Source organism: Passer domesticus, chromosome 1 (assembly GCF_036417665.1).
Source record: "Passer domesticus isolate bPasDom1 chromosome 1, bPasDom1.hap1, whole genome shotgun sequence".
Taxonomy (NCBI): domain Eukaryota; kingdom Metazoa; phylum Chordata; class Aves; order Passeriformes; family Passeridae; genus Passer; species Passer domesticus.
The window spans coordinates 49136178-49157722 of NC_087474.1; the positions used below are offsets into that span (position 1 = coordinate 49136178).

Below are 21545 nucleotides of genomic sequence, written 5' to 3' on the forward strand. Positions count from 1 at the left end.
AATCAGTCTAAGGGGGTTTGAAATAACTTCAATGTAAACTTCTCCAGATAAGCTTAATGCTGAATAATTGGACTACATATGCCTGTCTCTCATAAATGCAAAGGTAAAAGGAGTAAGACAGTGCTTATTTACAGGCAGCAGAGAAAAAAAAAATCAGGATTTTGTTTCCATCTGCCATTCAATACTATTATATGAAACAAGCTAACCTGGAACACACAAGCAAGCTGGAGCACACGTGATCAATAGTCAAGTTATTTTTATCACCCTTTCTGGAAATGTGATGGATTTCCTCCCAAAAAATCCTAGGCTACCACCTCATGATCCTAGATAGTGTGAGATAAATGCCTTGGGTAAAAGGACTGGAGTAGATCCAAGCAACAAACAGAATAACAGAATATCTTGTTTTTTTTATAGTTGCCTGCAGCCATGGAGATTGTGAAGTTCACTGCAGAAGGCTTCCAGCAGCTTCAAGGACAGTAGCTACAGGGGATTCAGTGGTACCTCTAAGCCAAGAAGTTTGTTATTAGTGTAGCCAGCTGTCTGAACTCCTACTGACAAGATCTCCCTGCCCCTTATAAATTTCAAAAGGACCTTAACACTCCAAGGAAAATTAAACGTATGAGTACCTGTGAGTACAAAAATACAGACTCAGGTAGGCTAAACTTTATAACTGACTTTTCTCCTCCCTGACCTTATTTGTGAAAATCAAGAATATACAAGCTGTATTTCCTATATGAGCTACACCATCTTCTGCTACAAGATTGGATATCATAGAAATGTTTAGCAATCTATACCACCAATGGCTAGGATGGTAGGATTTATTATCACACTGATGCATTCAAAACTGTGCATTCAACTTCCAGTTTGGTGATAAGCATTGGAAAACTTAACTTCAGCTTAATATTGTTTTTCATCTAGTAAACAGCTATTTGAGCTCCCCTAGGAGCTCTTCTCTATCTGTGTTTTCAAAGCTCATATGTCTTTTGGCTTCCTTCATGTCATGAAAAGTGTTTTCTCTGCTCATTTACAGACTGCTGTGCAAAGAAGCAGCCTCTGGAAATGGCTGGTGTACAACATATCGCAGTCTAAAAATCTGATAAAAAAAGACAACATTAAGCCTTTTAACAGCTACAGGCAGCCCTGCCATTTGCATCTGCCCCTTGCAGCAACAATCTGATCCTCTTCAAATGGTGAAGTTAAATGTCTGCAGTGCTACTTGATGATGATGGGCAGATATTTCCTATCACCTTCTTGGTTACCTTATCCGGGCACTCCCTGGCACCAGTCTGTGAAGTACCAGCAGTGCTGCACTGGTGAGTGTCCACAGAAGGATCACTTGGCTGGAGGCACAGAAGTGATGGGTAAGGGAAGGGGGTGCAGAAAGAGAAAACCATTCAAAGCCTCTTGTTCAGAGGGTCAAACAGGTCCCTACTCCTGTTCAGGGAATGTACAATGGACCAGGAAAATGTTGGCTTGCTTTCACCTGTGGGAGCTGCAGGCAGCACAGACCCTTGTGATGGAAGGCTGGGAGCTGTAAAAGCACCATTTCAGGGGGTCCCATTTGCTGATTCTGCTGCCTGCTTCCCACCTTTAAGGATAGTCTGCACTTAAAAGCTTCAGGAGAGCTCTTACTGTTCAAGTTGCTTCAGTATATGTGATAATTTACTTTCCCATCAAATATAACAGGGAATACACATATTTGTGTATTCTACCATTCTATTTCTACCCACAATAATGTCTGTTTATTCATTACCCACTCAGCTATCTGTCTTTAATTAGTTCCTCAGCTGAATACTTCAAGCTGTGCCATGCACGTCTGGAATGTTTCTTGTTTTACTAATGAATTTAATTCCTTGATCATAGCTCAGTCACTATGAACTACTGACTCTTCATGTGTAAATAAGAGGGAGGAGACGTGGAGGGCCCCTGGCTTGCTTTTTGTGATAAGTGATGATGTTTACTTTCCTAAGTTTCTTCAAGGGTGAGTACAACTAGGTAAGAGGGGACTAGTAACAAGGTAGAGAGAGAAACCTATAGTACAACCCACCACTTCCCCAAAGAACTCAGGGAAAAGGTCAAAGCTAATAATTCTCCCTACAATGTATATTTTATACAGTCTGCAGAATTCAGAATCCATGGAGCCCAGAAAAATAAAATTTGCAGGTGCACTTTAGAAACATTTGAATATTATTCAAGAATAATTTTGGTTCTTACACACTAAACTCACAAAGGAAAATAAATTGTGTGGAAAATCATGGAATAACTTCCTTATTTTCATGCATGGTACTGCATAGAATAAGGCTGATATAAATTGAGTTTGAGTCTTACATGTCACATTTTCTTTTAACATCAAATTTATTTTTGGAGGTAGAACACTATCTTGTTTTGTCCTGGTAAGTCACTTATATGCAATTTCTTATTGGTTAAGGATCTTTCTTTGTTTGGGGTTTTGCTCCTGTGTTTTTGGTTGTGAATGGAGAGTACTTAATTACTTAGGCTAGTAATTACCTAGGGATTTCTGGGATTTTGACAAGTTTTTTTTTTTTGAGTGATTCCAGGAGGATTGATGGAGATAGGCAATGCAGCTCCTGATGTATGTCCTTGGGTCTCCGGTGTGTTAGGATGGCCACAGCTTCTATGCCACTGAAGATTGGGAAGGAACTGAGGCAATTTTTTTGCCATTTATATTCCCTTCCTCAGAACACTATAGATGTTTGCTAGCCAGGCAGACACAAACAAACCACTCTGGTCTGCCAGCTACTTGTCTGTGTGGTTAGTAGCAGCTTAAGAGAGCCACATGTGGAAAGGCATCGTCCAGGTGTTGGTTGAGCTACTGCATTAGTACTAGTTACCTATTAGCAGGATTGTCCTGTAAAACCCAAGAGAAAGAAAGCCCTGACTTACAGATCTTGACTCATCAAAACAGTCAGCCCGTGATCTCTGACCTTTTCCTGGTTAACAAAGTATGAAATATTCAACAAGCATGCGAAGACTGAAGCATGTGAAGTGTGAGGAGAGTCTGAGGTGACTGGGTTTTCTTATTCCTCATCCCCATTTCAGACAATATTTTCATTACAATGTGAAATAAATTTATCAGTTAAGTGACAAAATATAAAAAACTACAATAATGAAAGCCTACATATTTTTGTTATTTAGATATTCCAACAGTTCATGGATTTAAGCAAAAAATCAATAAAACACCTTTTCTTTTGTGTTGCCATGGGAAATTGTTATTGAACTGATAACAATAACACACATCTTGAATTTACACTTTCAGATGCTGTTTTGCTATTTTCTCAAAAAATTGCCTATTTCTTTAAGCATCTTAATTTTATTTGCCTGTGTCTTGCCCTATATTACTTCAGATTTTCTGAGCTGGGATAGCTGCAACAAACTGTATGATAATAACACTTTTATTTAATGACTGGCTGTCCTTATGGGATCCCAAAATTGCCTAATGATATTATGGAGAACAATTAGATTAGCCACCTGAAATACAGTGTGTGCACAGAGAGTAAGGAAAAGCTCTCTCTACATGATGATATAGAGAGACAACTTCAGGATAAGGAGGGATAAAATGTTGGTTAATCACATTATGATTTAAGCAGGACTGAGCATTCTTCTTAACGTTTACTTTTATTTTACAGAAGTGAAATCTCCAAAATCTCTATCTCAGCATAGGGAATAATTTTGCATTTATAGAAAGGAAAGAAGTAGAGCCTCTCCCATGAAGGAAATTCTAAATTTAGTTTAGTTTTCTAGCAAGGCCTTGTCATTTTTTGAAAACACTGAAGCTTTTGAAAATTTTGAAGCAAATTGAAAGTTTCTTGAAACTGTTAATGAAATGTAACTATACCAAGCGCTGATTGGTTTGAAAGTTTTACTCTGATTTGGACATTTTAAACAGGTATTTAATTCAAAATTTCATTTATGAAATATAGTTAATCAGTGATGAAAAAGGCTCTTTTGTAAAATGTTGAAAGTCAAAGTCACATTGATGTCCTCCTATTGGCAAGAACCAACATGTTCTGTTTCAAATGACTTATATTTTCAGAGTTTACATGGCAAGAATTTGGGAGAATTTGCTCTTCTTTTGGGATGGGAAATTAAAGTATTTCCTGGAAGGATCCCTTTTCTACATTTTTGTGAACATCTTAACTTTTGTAGAAGATATCCTGCCAACTGTGGATGAAATTTACTTCTGTCTCAATCTGAAATACAAAGACACAAGAACAGTTCATAACAACAAATTATTTTAAATTTAATCTTGTCATAGCTAATCTAAAAGAAATTATAATGGAAGTTACTTGAACACAGATACATGAACTCTGTTCTGTGTGTAATAATTTATTTACACTGATTTAGTCCCTCAATTTTCAGAAGCAGATCTATATGGAGTGACAAGGTAAAAGTTTTCCATCAGCAGGAGTTCATGAAACTAAGGATAAATAACCAAATATAGATACAGTGGGCATGCTGGAAATTGATTAGCTAAAGAACAGGCTGAAAAGAAACTTTTGTAACCATAAATGACTACTGGCTCTCTTTTCATAACTGTTTCTTTGAAAGTTGTTCTCATGAAAAACATTGCTCCTCTGAATTAGACCAACTCAGATGTGGAGATGGTTCTTCACAAATGAGAGTTGAAACGCAGGCATATAAAAATGTTAGCATTTGCTGCTTAATATTGTAAAGTTGAAAGCTTCATGATTCTGCAAGTTTAGCTAGTATCTTTGAAGGACAGATTACTGTAAACTTATAACAGAAATGGATAGAACTGCTCTTAATTTCTTTAATGATAAAAAGATACTATTTCTGTAAGGTAAAGGATTTCCCCCTTGTCTCATTTTAATTCTATCTGAGCTCATTCAAAAATAAAGCCTTGACTAAAATTATCAGCCTTTTCAAGTTTCTTTGTTTGCTTTGAAGAACCAAAATGGCACCTCATAAAAGGTACCTTTTAAGCACAGAAAAGAGGAAGAAAGAAGGGGAAATGCAACCTGTCCTCTGAAACCTGCTCTGTAAATATCGAATTTATGGCACTTCACAGGTTGCAGCATTAATTTGGAACCCAGCATATCCAAACTCAGAAATTTAACAGTGGAAGTTATCCATAGCATTATCATTAGAAAAAGGAGTGAGTAAGCATTACTTCATATATCTTTTACAGTTTTTTAGCCCTTTCTCTCCCACATTTGCAAGTTTTCCATAGAAGACATAGGTCAGAATAAACTGTTAAAAAATAGATCAGAGAAAACAAATAGGAGGTTAATTTTTAATATATGTATTCCACTTATCTTAAACTATTACTGTATTTCCTTTTAACAGTTCAGACTTCTAATCACTTGACAAAAATGCACAACTTTGCAACCCTGTGTCAATAGTTTCCTTTGGGAACTGCATCATAGTTCAACATGAAAATCTGGAATGACCTGCTTCACTGACAGAGAGAATGATCAGGTAATATTCTTTCAAAAATTCTGGAAAGCATGTGTATAATAATATACATACCCATGTAATAGGACTTGATTATGGGAAGGTTTTGAACTGAAGCTGTCAAAATTCAGTCCTACAGTAAAAGTATGGGGAGAGTAGTCTGTGGGATGAGGAATCATTATGAATAGCAGCTGTGATTGTGGAATACACCCCTGACCTTCCTTTTTATTCTATCATTGGACAGAAAAGGTTCAACCATTGTAAATGCTTGTATTTAGACATAATTAGAGTTAGCTTGGCTCCCTAGCATGGAGATCAGTGGTGCAAGTTAACGAGTACTAAAGGTCTCCAACTTCTTCTTATTAGTAGTTCCATCTTGGTGAGTGAACATTTTAAGTCTTACTGAGACACTCTGAGTTGTGTGTCAGATATTGGGTGCTGTGAGGCTATAAATGGCTGTCCCCCATCCTGCTGCCAATCACTTATCTGTGTCTAAATGAGACTGAATTTACATAACTTACACATAGGGATGAATGACACTGACCTCACTCTATCTCACCTTCAATCATTCTCTGGCTTTTTCTGTTCCTTCTGCTCTTTAAATGTCAGTCAGTGCTGCAGGAATGCACAGGCCAAAAGTATTAAATTGAGAAAGAGTTCAACCTAAAAATATAAATATAGATAATTCCCTCCCTGTTATACCTAATTTCTAAGAAAACTCAGGCTAATGGGGTGAAATTTAAAGGTGGCTGCAAATTTGTACGTGTAATAGATAGGATTCCAGCAACTTCTCAATCCCCAGTTTAGTCACAGGTTCTCCTAATTCCTTATGGCTTTACTGACATCTCCTTCTCATCACTTTTCTATACACTGTGGGAATTCTCTCATCATTTAATTCTTAGATTTTGTTTGTGTACTAGACAATTCCTTTTCTTATTTTGCTACAGGTAAGATAGTAATATGCATTGCAATCACAGAGACAGTAAAATGTTTGAAATTATAATTAAAGCATAACTTCAAGAGGATTTGGGTTTAATATGAACTGCTACTGTATGTCATCCATCAGACTAACGATACTTGCTTAGATTCCCTAGGAATCTAGAGACAATACTTTACATGAGCTGCTTCAGATACTTCTTTTTTTTGCATTAAAGAAGATAAAATTAACTGCAGTATAATCATAATGATGAGGAGAATTTGAATAAAATTAGCCCTTAATTGCATTTGAATTCTGTATTTCAGAAACATAAAACTCACACCTCCTCTATGGAACTTCACCATTTTTTTCTTTTATGATCAGCTGGAGAATTGAACATGGGCATCAATTGCCATATGTTTTCATTATTTCAGCAAATATGTAAAAGGAGTAAAATTTATTAGTTCATTGATATTTGAATGAACTCTCTTCTGTAGTTTATGCCAATGTATATATTTCGGTAAAATTGAATGTGTATGAGTATTAAAATTATTCTGCAATAGGCAGGTCAACTCCTATCTTAAAAATTTGCTCTCAGATTTACAGTTCATGATGAGTCTGGGAAGGGTGAAGATGTAAATTGTGGAGTTGTGTTATTCTTTGTATCTACATTCACATATGTGTGAAACAGGTGTGACTCTCCTTTTCAAATGCAGTAGAGGAGGCACAGCGAAAGTAACTACAGGCAGGTAAACTGTAAAGATGAACAGGTTGAAAAGCATTTCCTATCAAAACAGATACTCAGAGCATACTGCCTTCATGGCCTTAAGGAAAAGTCACCAGCAATGTAAATTGCATTCATAATGAAAATACACACTGAGTGACAGTGTAATCTATAATACTTTCATACACTACCACGTACTAGACAAAAATGTCATAAATCTCACTCTTTTGAACAAAGCTCCCAGGCTCTACTTGATCTTTGCAAAGCTGGAAAAGGATTTTAAAAAAGGGTCTCAAACTGCATGAAGAGCCATTGCTTGTGATTCAAATGATCTCTCCTTGGTATATTCTAATGGGAATAAGTCCACATTTTTCCTTTTTATCTTGGGTTACTGATGTTCATGTGGCATAAGCTGTATGGGACATTGTTCTTCTAGTTTGCCAAAACTGAAATTGATTCTACTGTTACTTTTTTCTCTTGCACTATTTGCAGGCATACTATTGCTTCAGTCAGGCATAAAAAGACTTGTCCAATAGGAAAATGGTTAAATTGTGTGTGATCTGTACTTTTTCCTGCTCTGTGAGATAAGTAGCTTTCATGGGTAGGATTTGTTTTCAGAAAGGAAATGGAACAAAACTAGACAGTGATTGGGATGCAATAGAGAAGATTAATATATAACCTATGAGTCAATATGTTTCTGTGCTAAAACTGTGTCACTTTACAAGCATTTATTCCATGGATACATACACATGTATTCAAAGTTTGAACTGAAAGAGAATTTTATGACCACATAACAAACCTCAGTAAAGGTCGTGTACTGTAGAAACACTGAGAACTTATAAATCATTAATGTTACCAATTCCCTGTGGGTTTTGAGATGCTATAAAAAAAAAGCAAACCAGCGCTTTATGTAGAAAGAGCACTCACAGAATCTTACAGTTCTATGGAGACTAATTTGTCCCAAATATCTAGGCCAAAATGTTTCCTGCTGTATAAATGCAAAGGGGTAGGAAAAAAGTGTCTAGAATGATCATCTCAGTTTAAGTACTATCACAAACAAAGAAAATATTTTTAGAACTTAAATAATTCCAACTACACACACTCAAGTGCTGTTCACACTGCCTACCACTCACCATCACGTAAACTCAAAGACAATTCCGGCTGATTTGTAATTTCAGAGATATTAGGTCTTCTCAGTTTGGTACTGCTCACGATGGATCATTTAAGGTAGTGCTTATCTTGCTGAAACCTCACATAACAGGAAGTCCTAAATTAAATTCAAAAGTTTTTGGTGGACAACATCAGGGAATCACTTTTGAGTGTAAGAGAGAACTGGTTCCAATTAAAAAGGATGACAAAGCCACCAGCCAGAATGCCAGCACTTGGAGCACTTGGCTGCTTAGGAAGGATACAAGAACATATGTAAGAGAAAGACATGCTTTATCACATATCCACCTTTACATTTCCTGGCATGTTTCACCATGACAGAGAAATGCCATAAATTCATGAGACCAGTGGAGATTTTCCAGCTGCTATTTTCAAGACAGGAAAAGTTTTATTTACATGGCCAGAAAGAGCCTATACTTGTATGAGATAACAGGCCACAGTCTAAGTTTTCCTGCGAAGTGAGAAAATGAAGAGTTCTCTCAGAAATATTAAGACTCCACAGGAGGGCATTTAAGCACTGCTTCTTAGAGAAAATATTTCTGCATGAAGATGAAAATAAATTCTAGTTAAACTCCACAATAAATTTAATTATGCATTATGAAACAGGGTTAAAGGTGAGGGGAAAGTCTTAAGAATGGGAAATGACAATATTTAAATTGGATGTTAAACGACTGCAAAAGAATGGATTTTTTAACTTTAAAAGTTGCAGAAAAATGCCCTAGTGGGTAATTTTTTTCCCCTTGGGTCTCTGAGGAAAACAATTGCATATGAAAGATAACCTTAGCAGTTTGATTAACTAAAGCAAAGATCCCTACCCAAATCTGAACCAAAGGCTGTAGTTTTGTCACCCTCAACATAATCCACTGAAAAATCAAATGTGTCTGAAATAGTACTTTTGGCAGTACTTGGCTGGCAGGCTGCTTTTATTGAAAGGACACTTTCCTTTCTCCTGTTTTGCTGGTAGCACTGGAACAACTGAGATAAGCAGCAAGTACAATGTCTTGATGTTCTCTGGATGAATCTGTATTTCTCCTTGAATAGCACAATTTACAATCCAGTGCAGCACATAGACATGCTGTGGTAATTGATGTGGAAATACAGCAGACAAATTTTCATGTGTACTGAAGGCACCTATAGGTACTGGTGAAAAAATTTAAACTCTTAGATGGATCAAGTTTTCATTTGTCTTTTTCTTACTGAACGTATCACAATTAATTTGAAAATCATAAGAAATTAATAATAATAATATAAAAATGTATGTAGATATATCTAGCAATACAAGCAAAAAAAAAAAAAAAAAGGAAAAAGGAAATGTAGAAAAATTGAGAGATTTTTCACTGGTTTTCTAACCTTAGTGGGAGAGAAGTAACTAACAACTACAAAGGGAATTGCCTGAATTTCAGATCTGTAATCCCACCACACAAGCCTCAGGCAGAATCATTGCTTCAGGAGTTTCAAAAGACAAATTTTTGTATTTTTCTGAGAGCACTCTGTCTGGGTTTTGTTTTTCAGTAGGGAGTATAACTGATGTTAATTTTCATTTGATTCAGTGTTTTTACTTTCATTAACCTGTACGGCAAGTCACTATATAACGGGAATGTTGTCCAACATAGAGTAGGAGTAAATTGTTTCTACTTCCAGTAGAGGATTCAATTCCAGCTAAATCTTTCAATAATTCAAATACATTGTGTTTGTTTGGTATTTTTTTTTTTCCTGGAATACTTTCCAGCTTACCTGTGTATGTAAAAGTAACATCACTGCAGATCTGTCTGGGTCGACACACTGCATATCCTACTAGAGAATTGACCTTGGATATAAGTTTAATGTGTAACTAAAAACTGCACTGTAAGGCTAAGCTATTTTTTCCCTTGAAACTCAAGAGGTACCCTTGAAAAACAAGTTCAGCATGTTGAAAGAGTCCACAATTTGCAATGTAACGAAAATGGATTTAGCGTGCACATGAAACAGTTAATTTATTTTCATTACAAGTGACAGTTCTGAGTCACCAATTTGCACAGGTGATGAATAAGAAGCACTTAAGGAATACAAACCTACACCTTACCAAGGATACCAGCCTCTATGCAGTGACCCTGGAAGTGGCTGTCTGGTTTAGATAACTACACAGTGGTTTTAATACAAACCCAGAGTCACAAAAAACGTGCATGGCCATTCCACTGTCTGAATAAATAAACCAACTTTGCTGGAACATTCTAAAAGGAGCAAAGCCATAAGTGATACTTATAAGCTAAAGAAACAAAGCATCAATAATGAAAGGAGTGATAATGAGCCATAATCAAAATCATTGAAAAAAAGAACTCAAGGCATATTTCCCCTGAACACATAGGCACAGTCATATGCATACAAACTCAAACAAAATCGAGGCACTGATGGAAGAACTGAGTTTTGATTCATTCCTGAGCTTCCGTTATCTGTCAAGGGGACATTTTTTGTCTGTCTCTGCAGGTTCTACAAGCACACTGCTGATACTGGTCTTCATGAAAACTTAGCTTAGAAAGAACCACAGTCAATGAAGCTGCTTCCTCCTCCACATTTTGAAGATTACAGATAATAGAAGTAATATACAAGAAAATGATTCATGGCTCAGAAATCAAAGTCTTACTGGGAGGATAAAAACTGTACAGCAGAGGAGATGGAAAAACATAAATCTGAGCTGTGTAAAAAACATCTCCCCTTTAAATTCTGTCTTTGCTATAGAGGAAATGGGACAAAAGGAAAATAGACTCAAGGAGAAAAGCAAATCTAGAGCAGAATAGTCAGTCTATTCCCCTCTGGGCTTATAAAGAACAAACTCAAATCAAAATCCTTGGAAGTCCTTGGGACAAGGATACTCTTAGCAGGTGGCAAATATAGAAGCTTTGTGAAAACTGGTATTTTCCTAAAGGGAATGAAAAAAATTCTTCACAAGGTGCCAGAAGCCACAAAAGTAATTTTGAGTCAATATGATTATCAATGAAATCTCTGTAGCAATAGCCCCATCATGGCAAGCTAAGTTTTTCAGTTTGGTTTCAAAAGAAATTACCAGGTCTGCTTTTGAAGCCTTGATCTATCACCTCAGGCTGAGCTTAGACACAAAAAGCCCCTCAGTATACTTGTGCTCTTCTCTAAAGGGAAAAGGCTCAAGGTGCCCCTTTACATTACAGTGAATAGCATAAAGAGATGGACAAGGTATTTCTATTACTGGTTGGCCAAGGCCAAGCTTAAAGGGCTGCTGAGGAGTCCAGGTCCTATTGCATAAGTATTAAAAAAACTGTAATAGGTCTGTAAAAGGATTTTAATCAGCATCTCAAAGTTAACTGAAGAATAAAAATTATTAATTTTTCATTCTATGGTTCCCTTTTCCTAGATCCTGCACAGAATAACTTTACTTCAGGAAAAACAAGAGTAGTTCCCTTATCCAGTATTACTATAGAGACTAAGGACTGGTTTGCTTTGTTTCTACTTAAAATTCCAGTTCTGCTAAGAGGATATTGAGAATGTGCTGATAAACTGCCACTGTCATTCTGTAAGTACAACACTCGTAGAGCTGTGGTCAGGAAGGACTGCTTTGCTTTAAGTTTGTGTAGAGTGGACATTTGCTGAAAATCTTGCTTGATCTTTGAATCATTGCAATACAATGTCAAAAACCCCCCACCAAATTAATTTCTTCTTTGTGCACCTGCTGTCCACGAAATTGGATAAGTTTGCTTCCCTGGTAGATCACCACTTAGAAAAATCTTTATATATTAAGAAAGCATTCCTCAACTCTAAAATGGCACATAGAAAACAGACATCCTGCATATTTATTCCAAGGTGCAAAACAGGATCCAGACCAGATTTATGGGATTTTTGCCACAGTGACTAGACGAGTCTTCATCATTCTGATAGAATTCAGCTGCTTAAGCAGATCTTTAGAGGGGTAATAAAGACCCTTTTTGCTGACTACTTTTCAGAATGCAAGTAGTGTTTTTTGAGGTGCAGTTAAATATGAAAAATACTTCTGGAACACAGAGGCGTGTAATCATGCATAAACCAGTTGTCTGATCCCTATCTCCAACAATAGACACTATTCAAGAAGAGCCTTAATCAGGTAATAAATCAGGAAAAAAAAAATGTAATCGTCATTTATGGGACCAAAATAAAACCTATATTCCTGAAAGAAGAATATAGTTATTTTTACAACAGGAAAACAGTTATGATTCTGCAATCTTCCTTGGTTTTTGTCAAAACAAATTGCACTAAGATTAATGATTTTCAGATTTACTTTGGTCAGTCAATAGTGTAGGAACAGTTAATTGTTGTGGCTTCTGCTGATTGATGGATTCTTAAGAATTTGATGAGCATGGGAAGAAGTGAATTGTATGAAATGACAAATATCCTTGCTTTCTTTAATCCTCTTTGCCCTCAGATATTGAGCTTCCAGCTGTCTCTTCTTAAGGACTGCAAAGGCCATCAGCTCTGTGGTACTGTTACTGCTGTACTCAGGTACAGCTGTGTGTTGGCCCAGGTGACACGTCACTGTCCTTAGATGTTACACGGCATTAGCTTTGAGGTTTGTGGCAAATTATTCTGTAATTCTGGTGAGAAAATATCACTTCATGTGCTGCAAAATATCACTGGACTATGGATTAATACAACACATGGTATGGACAACCCTCAGGGCAAGACAAGTTCTCACAATATTGGCTACAACCACTATAAGAAATTCTTCTAAATAGGTAAATTTTTATTTGTCTGGTCCTTGCTTGCAAAACAAAAATCTGTATTTCTTAGATAGTCTTCATAAATACAACTGTATTTCATTTAAATATGCAACAACTTAATTTAACTGAATACATGAACTGTGCTGTGATGACACTCAAGATCTTCAATACTAATAATGTTGGTTTTGATGTATGTAGCATACAAAAAAAATCAATTGGTTTGTGGTTTGCTGTTATTCTTTTTAATCTTTCCCAGAAATTTGGTACTTTGGATCTTTCTTCAAAATTGGAATAAAAGCACAGTTTAAATTTTGGAATTTTCTCTGGAACGGAAACCTTGTTTTCCACAAGGTGAAACAGCAGCTGTTGTATACATTCAAAAAAGAATACAAAGGAGAATGCTTAGTAAATAGACTTGGAGTATAAAACAGAAGCTTTGAAAAGGACTGGGATCAATATTACCTGCTGTGAGATTTTTGACAGTAATATATGGTCATGGAAGGAAATTCAAATTTATTCATAGGCAAAGTTTTTCAAAAACTATGAATCATATCTGTAAAGTTCATGGAGAGAATTAAATTAATCAAGATGGTAGGAATACACTCGTTCAGTTTCCCAAAAGGCTGTGTCACTCAGTCACACTCTAATAAAGGCTATTGCCTGCTCAGATGAGGTTTCATTTATACTAATATTTAGAAATGGCTCACATTTTAGAGACTGACATTTCTAGAAACACTCAAATTCAGGATATGAGGAATATAGGTGCAAGAAAAAGAATATTTGTTATTTTTTGTAAGAGCCTATTACAAAAAAGTTTATCAAATGTAGATGAGACACAAACAAACACAGACTGACCTGTGATTGGTCAAACACCATAAATAACAAGCAACAAATATATGATGTGAATATTTCTGCATCATATTTGTCTTACAGGCTGAGTTGTAGTACTCTTTATTGTGAATGGGTTTTATATTATTTATATATCACACAAATATTAGTTGTTTTAAATTAAATCAGACAACCTTTGCTTGCTACACCTATAAGAGAACTGCCTTAAAACACAATGGACAAATGAAACGTGCGCCAATTGCAGAGTCTGAATTTTTGAAGTGATTCAGAAGGGCCTTAAAAAGTTGCTCTGCCTTTGGTAGTGAATTTCACTTCCTGAAAAATAAAGTAGACTGAAGCAAGACTACAATTTTCCTCAGTGCATTCCAATTTTGAATGTGTGTGTAGTGGAAATTTATACATGATACTTATTTACTCTATCAGTAGATGAACAGATTGGAGGATGTACACCTCTTATCATCACTCAGCCTGGAAACCAGAGACTACAACAAAAAACTCCCAATGCTTTACATGGAAATGTCTAGTCCTGATACAGTTAGCATCTGGTAACAGTCTTGTCAAACTTTGTACTCCTACAACCAGAGATTACAGTGATGAGTTTTGCCATCATTTATGGAAGCATAGTAATGATAATGATGCTGACAAGAGTGTCCAAGAGAAGCACAGACGCTGAGATATATTATTATGCAATCTGTATTACTGCTCATCTACATACACTTAGTTGAATAATCCAAGTTGCCACATTTACCATAAAATAAAGAAGAATACTGATATTTGAAATGAAAAGGTAAGCCATTATATGTGTATTTTCATAGATAAAATTTCTCAGATCACATCACGCTTTCATAGCAAAAGGTCTTTTGAGCAGACAGCCATAATTTCCCATGGAGTGCCTCCAAAGTTACCCCTTTCCAAATGAATTTCTACCCAGGAGTAAGCAGAAGAAAACCAGAGAACTCACGATCTCCTTGGCAGCGCACGGGACCCACAGACACCTTGGCTTCAGACCCAGGGCGGTCAAGATCTCCAACCACCACCTGGCTGACTGGTAGGTGCTCTTTGTATGACAACATCCCACTGTCTTTCCTCCTGAATTACAGAGACACAAAAATAAAGCGACTGTGAAGCATATGAAATTATTTTCCTTGATCTAAGCACCAAACGAATAGGCATGCAACTCAAACCTCATTTTAATTTTAGCAAGAGCACAAAAATTCAATTTATAGTCATGTCTTTGAGCTCCTCATTTCAACTGCAGCAAGTAACCCAGTGCTTTTTTCATGCTTAGACCAAAATCACTGTGCACAGTTACAATATTTTTCCTTCATTATTTCAAGAGATGAACCCAACTGGCATAGAGTGTTCTTTCTTCCAAACAGAAAATGAAATAAACAATATTTAATGGGGTACTTTATCTTTCAGCTGGTTTGCCACTGTGGATTTTTTTGGCTGCAATATTTTTTTTTTTGTTGCCTTGTATTTTCCATTTTGTTTTGTTTGTGTTTTTATTCGGTTTTTTATATAAACACACACATAAAAGGCTAAATTATCCACATGGGAAAAATGCCCTATATATAGTGTTAAGATTGTAATTTTTGACAGAAAAGAAAGAAAGAGGAAACAAAATAAATCCATCTATTTCTCTCTCTTTCCCCCCCCCTCTTTATTTTAAGCTCTATCTTGCCATGTAATTGGGTATCTAAAGCAAGGAATTTTTTGATCTAAAAAAATCAATTCCTTTGTTCAAAAATATCACAGGATGAAGGATGAATTCAGTATCTACAAAAGTTAACTGAGCCACACAATATGACTATAATGGAGAACTTGTAATGATTTCAGGAAAATGAAACTTTTTCATCTCTAACTTAGATGACTCCAAGATCGTACTCATTATATTGCTAATAACTGGGCAGCGCAGCAGGGATCTGCATGATCTGTGGTAATCTTCAGAGTCTTCCAGTAGGACAGTACTGTTTTCCTGTAGCATCTCCAGTTATCATTCTTATTTGGTCCATCTCAAGAGATGGAAAGCAAAACGTTCTTTTAAAAAGAAGCACAACTGAATTAATTAAGAAAATAGCCATCACGTTTTCGAACAACAGTTCAGTGGAACTAATGTCTGCTCCCTGTGATGAAGAGAGTAATTAGAGATTTAATTAGTAGAGTTTTCCAAATAGCAGGTGACAGTTTTACTTAATCTGTGTGCTCTTCCCCTTCAGAAAACTTGCTCCTTTGTGTTATGTGACTCTTTAAGCTCTGAGATCATTAGGCCTCTTTGACTGGACACAGCTACACCAGGGGTGAGGTGGCTACAGGAATTGATAGAAAGGGAGAAAAATGGAGAGCAGGAGCCCTGGCAGGTTGCTCCTGCACATTGTGATCATCCCCAGATCGCCATGCCCTTTACAAAGGCATCCTTTTCATCAATTTGGAGACAAGCAGTATAAGAAAAAAAGATTAAAGGACTTTCCATTTAGGAAAGAAAAAAGTGAATAACAAAGGCAGGTATATAGACCTAATCTTTGTCACTGCTAAAGACTGCATCCTTGGTACCCACTCCTTTCTAATAGAGGGTAAATGTAGGTCATCACTTTACTCTTTCTGAGGTTTTCCTCTGAGACTGGATTTCTCTCCTGATTTTAAAGTTGGACATATCTATTTAGAATAAAGAATTCTTCGAAGAGTGGTAAAAAGAAAACTAATGTAATTTCTCTTTTTTCTTTCTTTCCTCTTTCACAAAACCAGCTAATATTTCACCTCCAAATAAAGACAGGGAGGCAGATTTCCTGTCACCAATAGCTTTCACTTTCTTTGAAGGAAATAAAAAGGAGCAGTAACAATTTTCTCCCTCTTTACTGATAATTTTTTACTAATTTAAATATTTTATTTATGCACTTAGTGATATGGTCACTTTAAAGCCATTGCCATGATAATAAATGTTAGAGTTCTTTTCAGAAATAGTCTTATTTTCTGGTCATCACTTACTTGTGTCATCATTGTAGCATTTTCCCCTGTACTGAAACTATTGAGGACTGAGCATGTTGAGCTAAGAGTTGAGAGACATGAATTGCCATTTCACCAGGAAAACCTGGCAGAACCTGGGTAGTTCTTTTCCTCTTAACAAAAATGGGATAATGATGATTTTTGGGCCACACATGTGCAAATAAGACAAATAGACTCAAAGACTGAATGGCTCTGTTATGCTATTCTAACATACTTGTAGTTCCTCTGGACATACTAATCAGTGCTGACAAAATCAAAAAAGTTTTAAACCAAAGATTGATTATTATGCTTGACTTTGTACGACACACTTAGAAATAATCACAGTTCGAACACTCAATTCCTGCAAGTGATAATGCTTCTGATGGTATTTAAAGACTTTGCACATTAATAGGGTGGAGAAAGTCTCTGAAGTTTTTCCTCACCAAAGAAAATCCCCTCAAGAGAATAAAGATTGAATTCAGAGAGTGTCATATTCCTATTAATAGCCAAATGGGTGATGAATGAATCTGATCAAATCCTGTAATTATTACCAGGAGATATTGATGAAATCTCAGTGTAATTTTCTATTCCTAATTTCTTTTCCTATATATAACAGTCTGCAAAGTGCTTCAGGGTGCCTTTGAATGAAAGTAGCAGATATTAGTTTGAGATTTATCATTGTTTTGATTATGATCATCTACTTACTCTTCATAAGCATTCAGTGGTATGTAAAAAAGAAATGCATTATATATGTATCAGCAAATGACATATTCAAAGTAATGATAAGATCCTGTATCATTATTAATTTGTTTATATAATGATTTAATACAACCAGACTACTGCTACTGGAGTAATTCATTTTCTCTGATTTTGTTAGACATCACTTAATTATCAGCCCAGCCATACAAAGCAAAACAAATAAAGAATGTACTACAGGTAGGAATGAACTCAGTTTTAAAAGATATGGTTTCATGACTTGAGGAACTGAGGTTATTTTGGTAATGCAAATAAAACACCTACTGGAATGAAAATGTAGTGTTAAGCACATATAATTTGGTGATTAGCAGTGGTTTGAAGAATGCAAACTCCAAAGTATGACAATTTCAAAGGTATACAATTTTCCACCTCTCACGAGACCCAGGTTCTTACTATGTGAGCACCTCTGTATAAATCCCTGCATTTCCATAATCTATCTGAGGGAGGTATGAAGCAGTTTAGTCCAGTTATGATCTGCAAACCAATGCCTGTAAAAACTTTGTGAAGGGTGCAGGCATATTAAATGCTGGTACTTTCTCTCATCCAAAAATATCTGGCAAGAATTCTATTTATATTAAAATTCTGCTAAGAAGAATGAAGATTACAGATAATTTAATGAACAATGAAACTTTGGCAGCAAATGTAATAATCTGGAAGTGAGTTACTTGGAAATAAGCAAGATCTAATTAACAGGATTAAAAAAAGTGCAAACAAAAACTAGGATTAAAGAAAACTAACTCATGAAAGGTTTTGATAAAGTTTAACCACCTTTTTAATAGTCATACTATGTAGCATTAAAGCCACGCTTTTAGATTCACCCTATACCCAGGGGTCTGCCCTTTGGAATTATAAACTGCAGACCACATACTCTAGGATAAAAGTTTTTATTTCCACTGGATTTTGCTGTTTTCAGGAATTCTTACAGCTCTTTTGTCCCTTTCCCACATGTCTTGTCACCTCAGATGCTCTTATATATTAAATTGGAGCTAATGACTCACCCTTGATTTGTCTGACAAGAGGTATTATGGAAAATTTCTCATTACTGTACAGGGTCATAAAAACTGACAGAAGATCATAACTCAGTTTAAGTTTTTTCAATACTCTGGCATTGGACAGGATAAGATCCTTGGAAATATGTGGTTTCTAAATGCGAAAGAAGGAGGAACTCTTACAGTTAAGACTGATCTTAAGGCAATTAAGCTTTTCTAGCATGCATAAAATATTTTTACTTTTGAGACCACTCACCTCCTGAAAGTCTAAACAATTTGATGAAAGATCAAATTACTAACATCAATACCTACTTTGACTTCTATTAGTAAAGATAAATTATACCAAAGACATGAGGTTGATGGTGCAGCATTCACAAGTAATCCTTGTTTAGACATTACAAAAGATTGAATTGACTAGATTAAATTAATTTAAGGGGAGATACACTGAGAAATTGGTCAGAAAACAAAATCCATCAGGAAGGAGACTGAGAGAGTTGACACTGGTTCTGCAGATTCTCTTACCTGAAAGCACTTCTTGACTTTCCTTTCAAATAGAAATTTGTGAGAAACTGAATAACCACAGAGAAAGGTGAATAGCAGAGAGAGCAAATGGGGCCCTGCTTTCTTTTGAGCAATATGGAACCAGTTTCCAGTGAAAATCTGCCTTTTCTGACTATTTGCTCATATTCTCCTTCCAAAAGACCAGTTGAGACAGAAAGTCTCTTCAAGCAGAGTGGCTCCTCTTACAATCTACATTTCTTTAGTGTTATTTGGAAGAAAAAGAGGAAATATATGGATTATCTTCTTTTGAGATCCAGCAACTCTTCTGACTTGACTTTTAATTTTTCTTATTTCTATACTGAGATATTTTAAGAACGAAATCTAGGAATCCTAACATGCACTAACTGATCTTTACATCTGTCAACAATTTAATCAATTTTATGTTGGGATTTCAATTTTGTTTTTTAAAGTAAGTCAGGGGACATATGTGGCATTTCCTCTAGAAGAAATGCTAAATTGGGATGTTCCTTTCACCTTGGGTAATTACAGAGACAAGATTACTTGGGATTCAGCTGAAGCCAAGAAAAGAATCTTCTGTGAATGTAGAGCTGAAAATGGATGATACAGGAATTTTTAAAGGAAAAATTGACATTGGAAAGGGCAATACCTTGCTCAAATAATTTTTTCCTGCTAGTTCAATCTCATTTGATGTTTAAAAATCATTATTATTTGATCTCAAAAAGATTCAGTAAGAAAATTATTTTTAAAAATAGCAGTATATAAAAATATTTAAATTATCCCATAATTAACAATGCCCCAAATGTTTTCTGGTCATTCTAAAGTTTTAAATGCTTTGTTTTATGACAGAAATGAGAAAACTCTCCTCTGAACAAGTGTAATCAATTGAAGGACAATAAAATAATGCCTCATTCAGCTACTCAACATGCCCCAGAAAGTTAAATGTCTGTCTTCATATATCACTTTGACAAAGAGAAACCTACATTTCTTCCATGATCCCCTCACAGATGCTGAACTTTCCCATGGAACAGCAGGCTACTGTAGCTCTGAGGGAAGAAAACAATGAAGAACTCCACTATTTTCACCTGTTTAAAAAATTATCTAATTTAAAGCACCAAGAATTTTAATTACACTTCTCTACGTCTGAATGCATTACAGTGATGGTAATATTTTACTGTGTGGACACTAGAAGCAGTTATCTAATGGAATGTACATTTTTAATATCTGCACTACTCAATGTACTCTTGGAAGGTCTATGCAGATAAATGATGAATTCTTTGCTCCATCTATTCTACTAACTAACCACAAGCCTTGGATCACATCCTATCAAACTATCAGACCAAATGTACCTCTGGCAGGATTTTTAGGGCACAAGGATCTGTATTGGAAGACATATTAAAAATCTCAGAGCAGCAGATCAGAGGCTTCATTTCTCGGAGTTCTTGACAACTTTGACAGTTTTATTTTGTATGACTGAAAGAGCTAAATAAAAATAATTGACTATGGCATGACAAAATAACAGATGGCTATAGTTAATGCTGACTTCAGCCCCTATATGCCAGTTGAGTTCAATACAGTACTGAAGTGCACAACTTCGTGTTGAATTTGGTCCAGAAAACTGAAAGAAGTATGGTACTTAGTGCATCCAGAAAATGTCAGTGAAATCCAACTGTATGAGCATCTACCACTACTCCTACCCTTCCACTGGCACTTCTTGCAGCATTCATTCTCACATGGCATCTATGCATATACCTCATACAAAACTGAAGCCACCTATGGCAGGCACATGGGGAATACAAGGATGCTGTGAGACAAGCTCATGTCTTGAGTTGCTTGTATAGCTTTGACATAAAATATTTTGAGAAAAGGTTTATACAGATTGCTCGCTGGAATGAAGCGCTTAATTGGATTATCTCACAAAATCTCCACATGTACGATAAGAGTGACCAAAAAGGGCAATGAAGCAGGTGACGGGTCTGGAGCACAAGTCCAGTGAGGAGCAGCCCAAGGAGCTGGGGTTGTTTAGCCTGGGAAGAAGCAGCTCAGGAGAGGGTTTATCACTCTCTACAACTACCTGAGAGGTGGCTGTAGAAAACTGGAGGTTGGCATCTTCTTCCAAGTAACAACGACAAGGGGAAATGGCCTCCAGTTACATCAAAAGGGGCTTAGATTGGAAAAAATCACAGATTTGGATGACAGAAAATTTAAGTTACTTTCTAGACATCACATAGAAAAAAGCATACTAGCACCGCTCTTCTAAATAATAATCTAAGTAGCCAATAAAGAGACAAAATACAGGAGAAACAGTAAAGTCACGTATTCTTAAAATTCCATGTTACTATTTGACTATTTATTTCCTTTCTGTAAAGTCCCCTACCACATCTGTACTGATTTTTAACAAAACTTAGGTATTTGAGCCTATTTTTCAGCAAGCTCTCTCCATTCTACCTGATGTCAAAGTTTAATTGTGTCAACCACAACACCTTATTTTCCGTATCTATAATCAG

At 36.0% G+C, this 21545-nt stretch overlaps 1 protein-coding gene across 2 annotated transcripts in view; it reads right to left on the reverse strand.

The window, feature by feature from the left end:
• CNTNAP2 (contactin associated protein 2) overlaps positions 1-21545 on the reverse strand; it is a 1014456-nt gene that overhangs the window by 152968 nt on the left and 839943 nt on the right. For both annotated transcript variants that reach the window (XM_064419448.1, XM_064419458.1), the window contains one exon: positions 14754-14881. In XM_064419448.1, coding sequence (XP_064275518.1) covers positions 14754-14881 — 128 coding nt within the window. The remainder of the gene's footprint in view (positions 1-14753; positions 14882-21545) is intronic.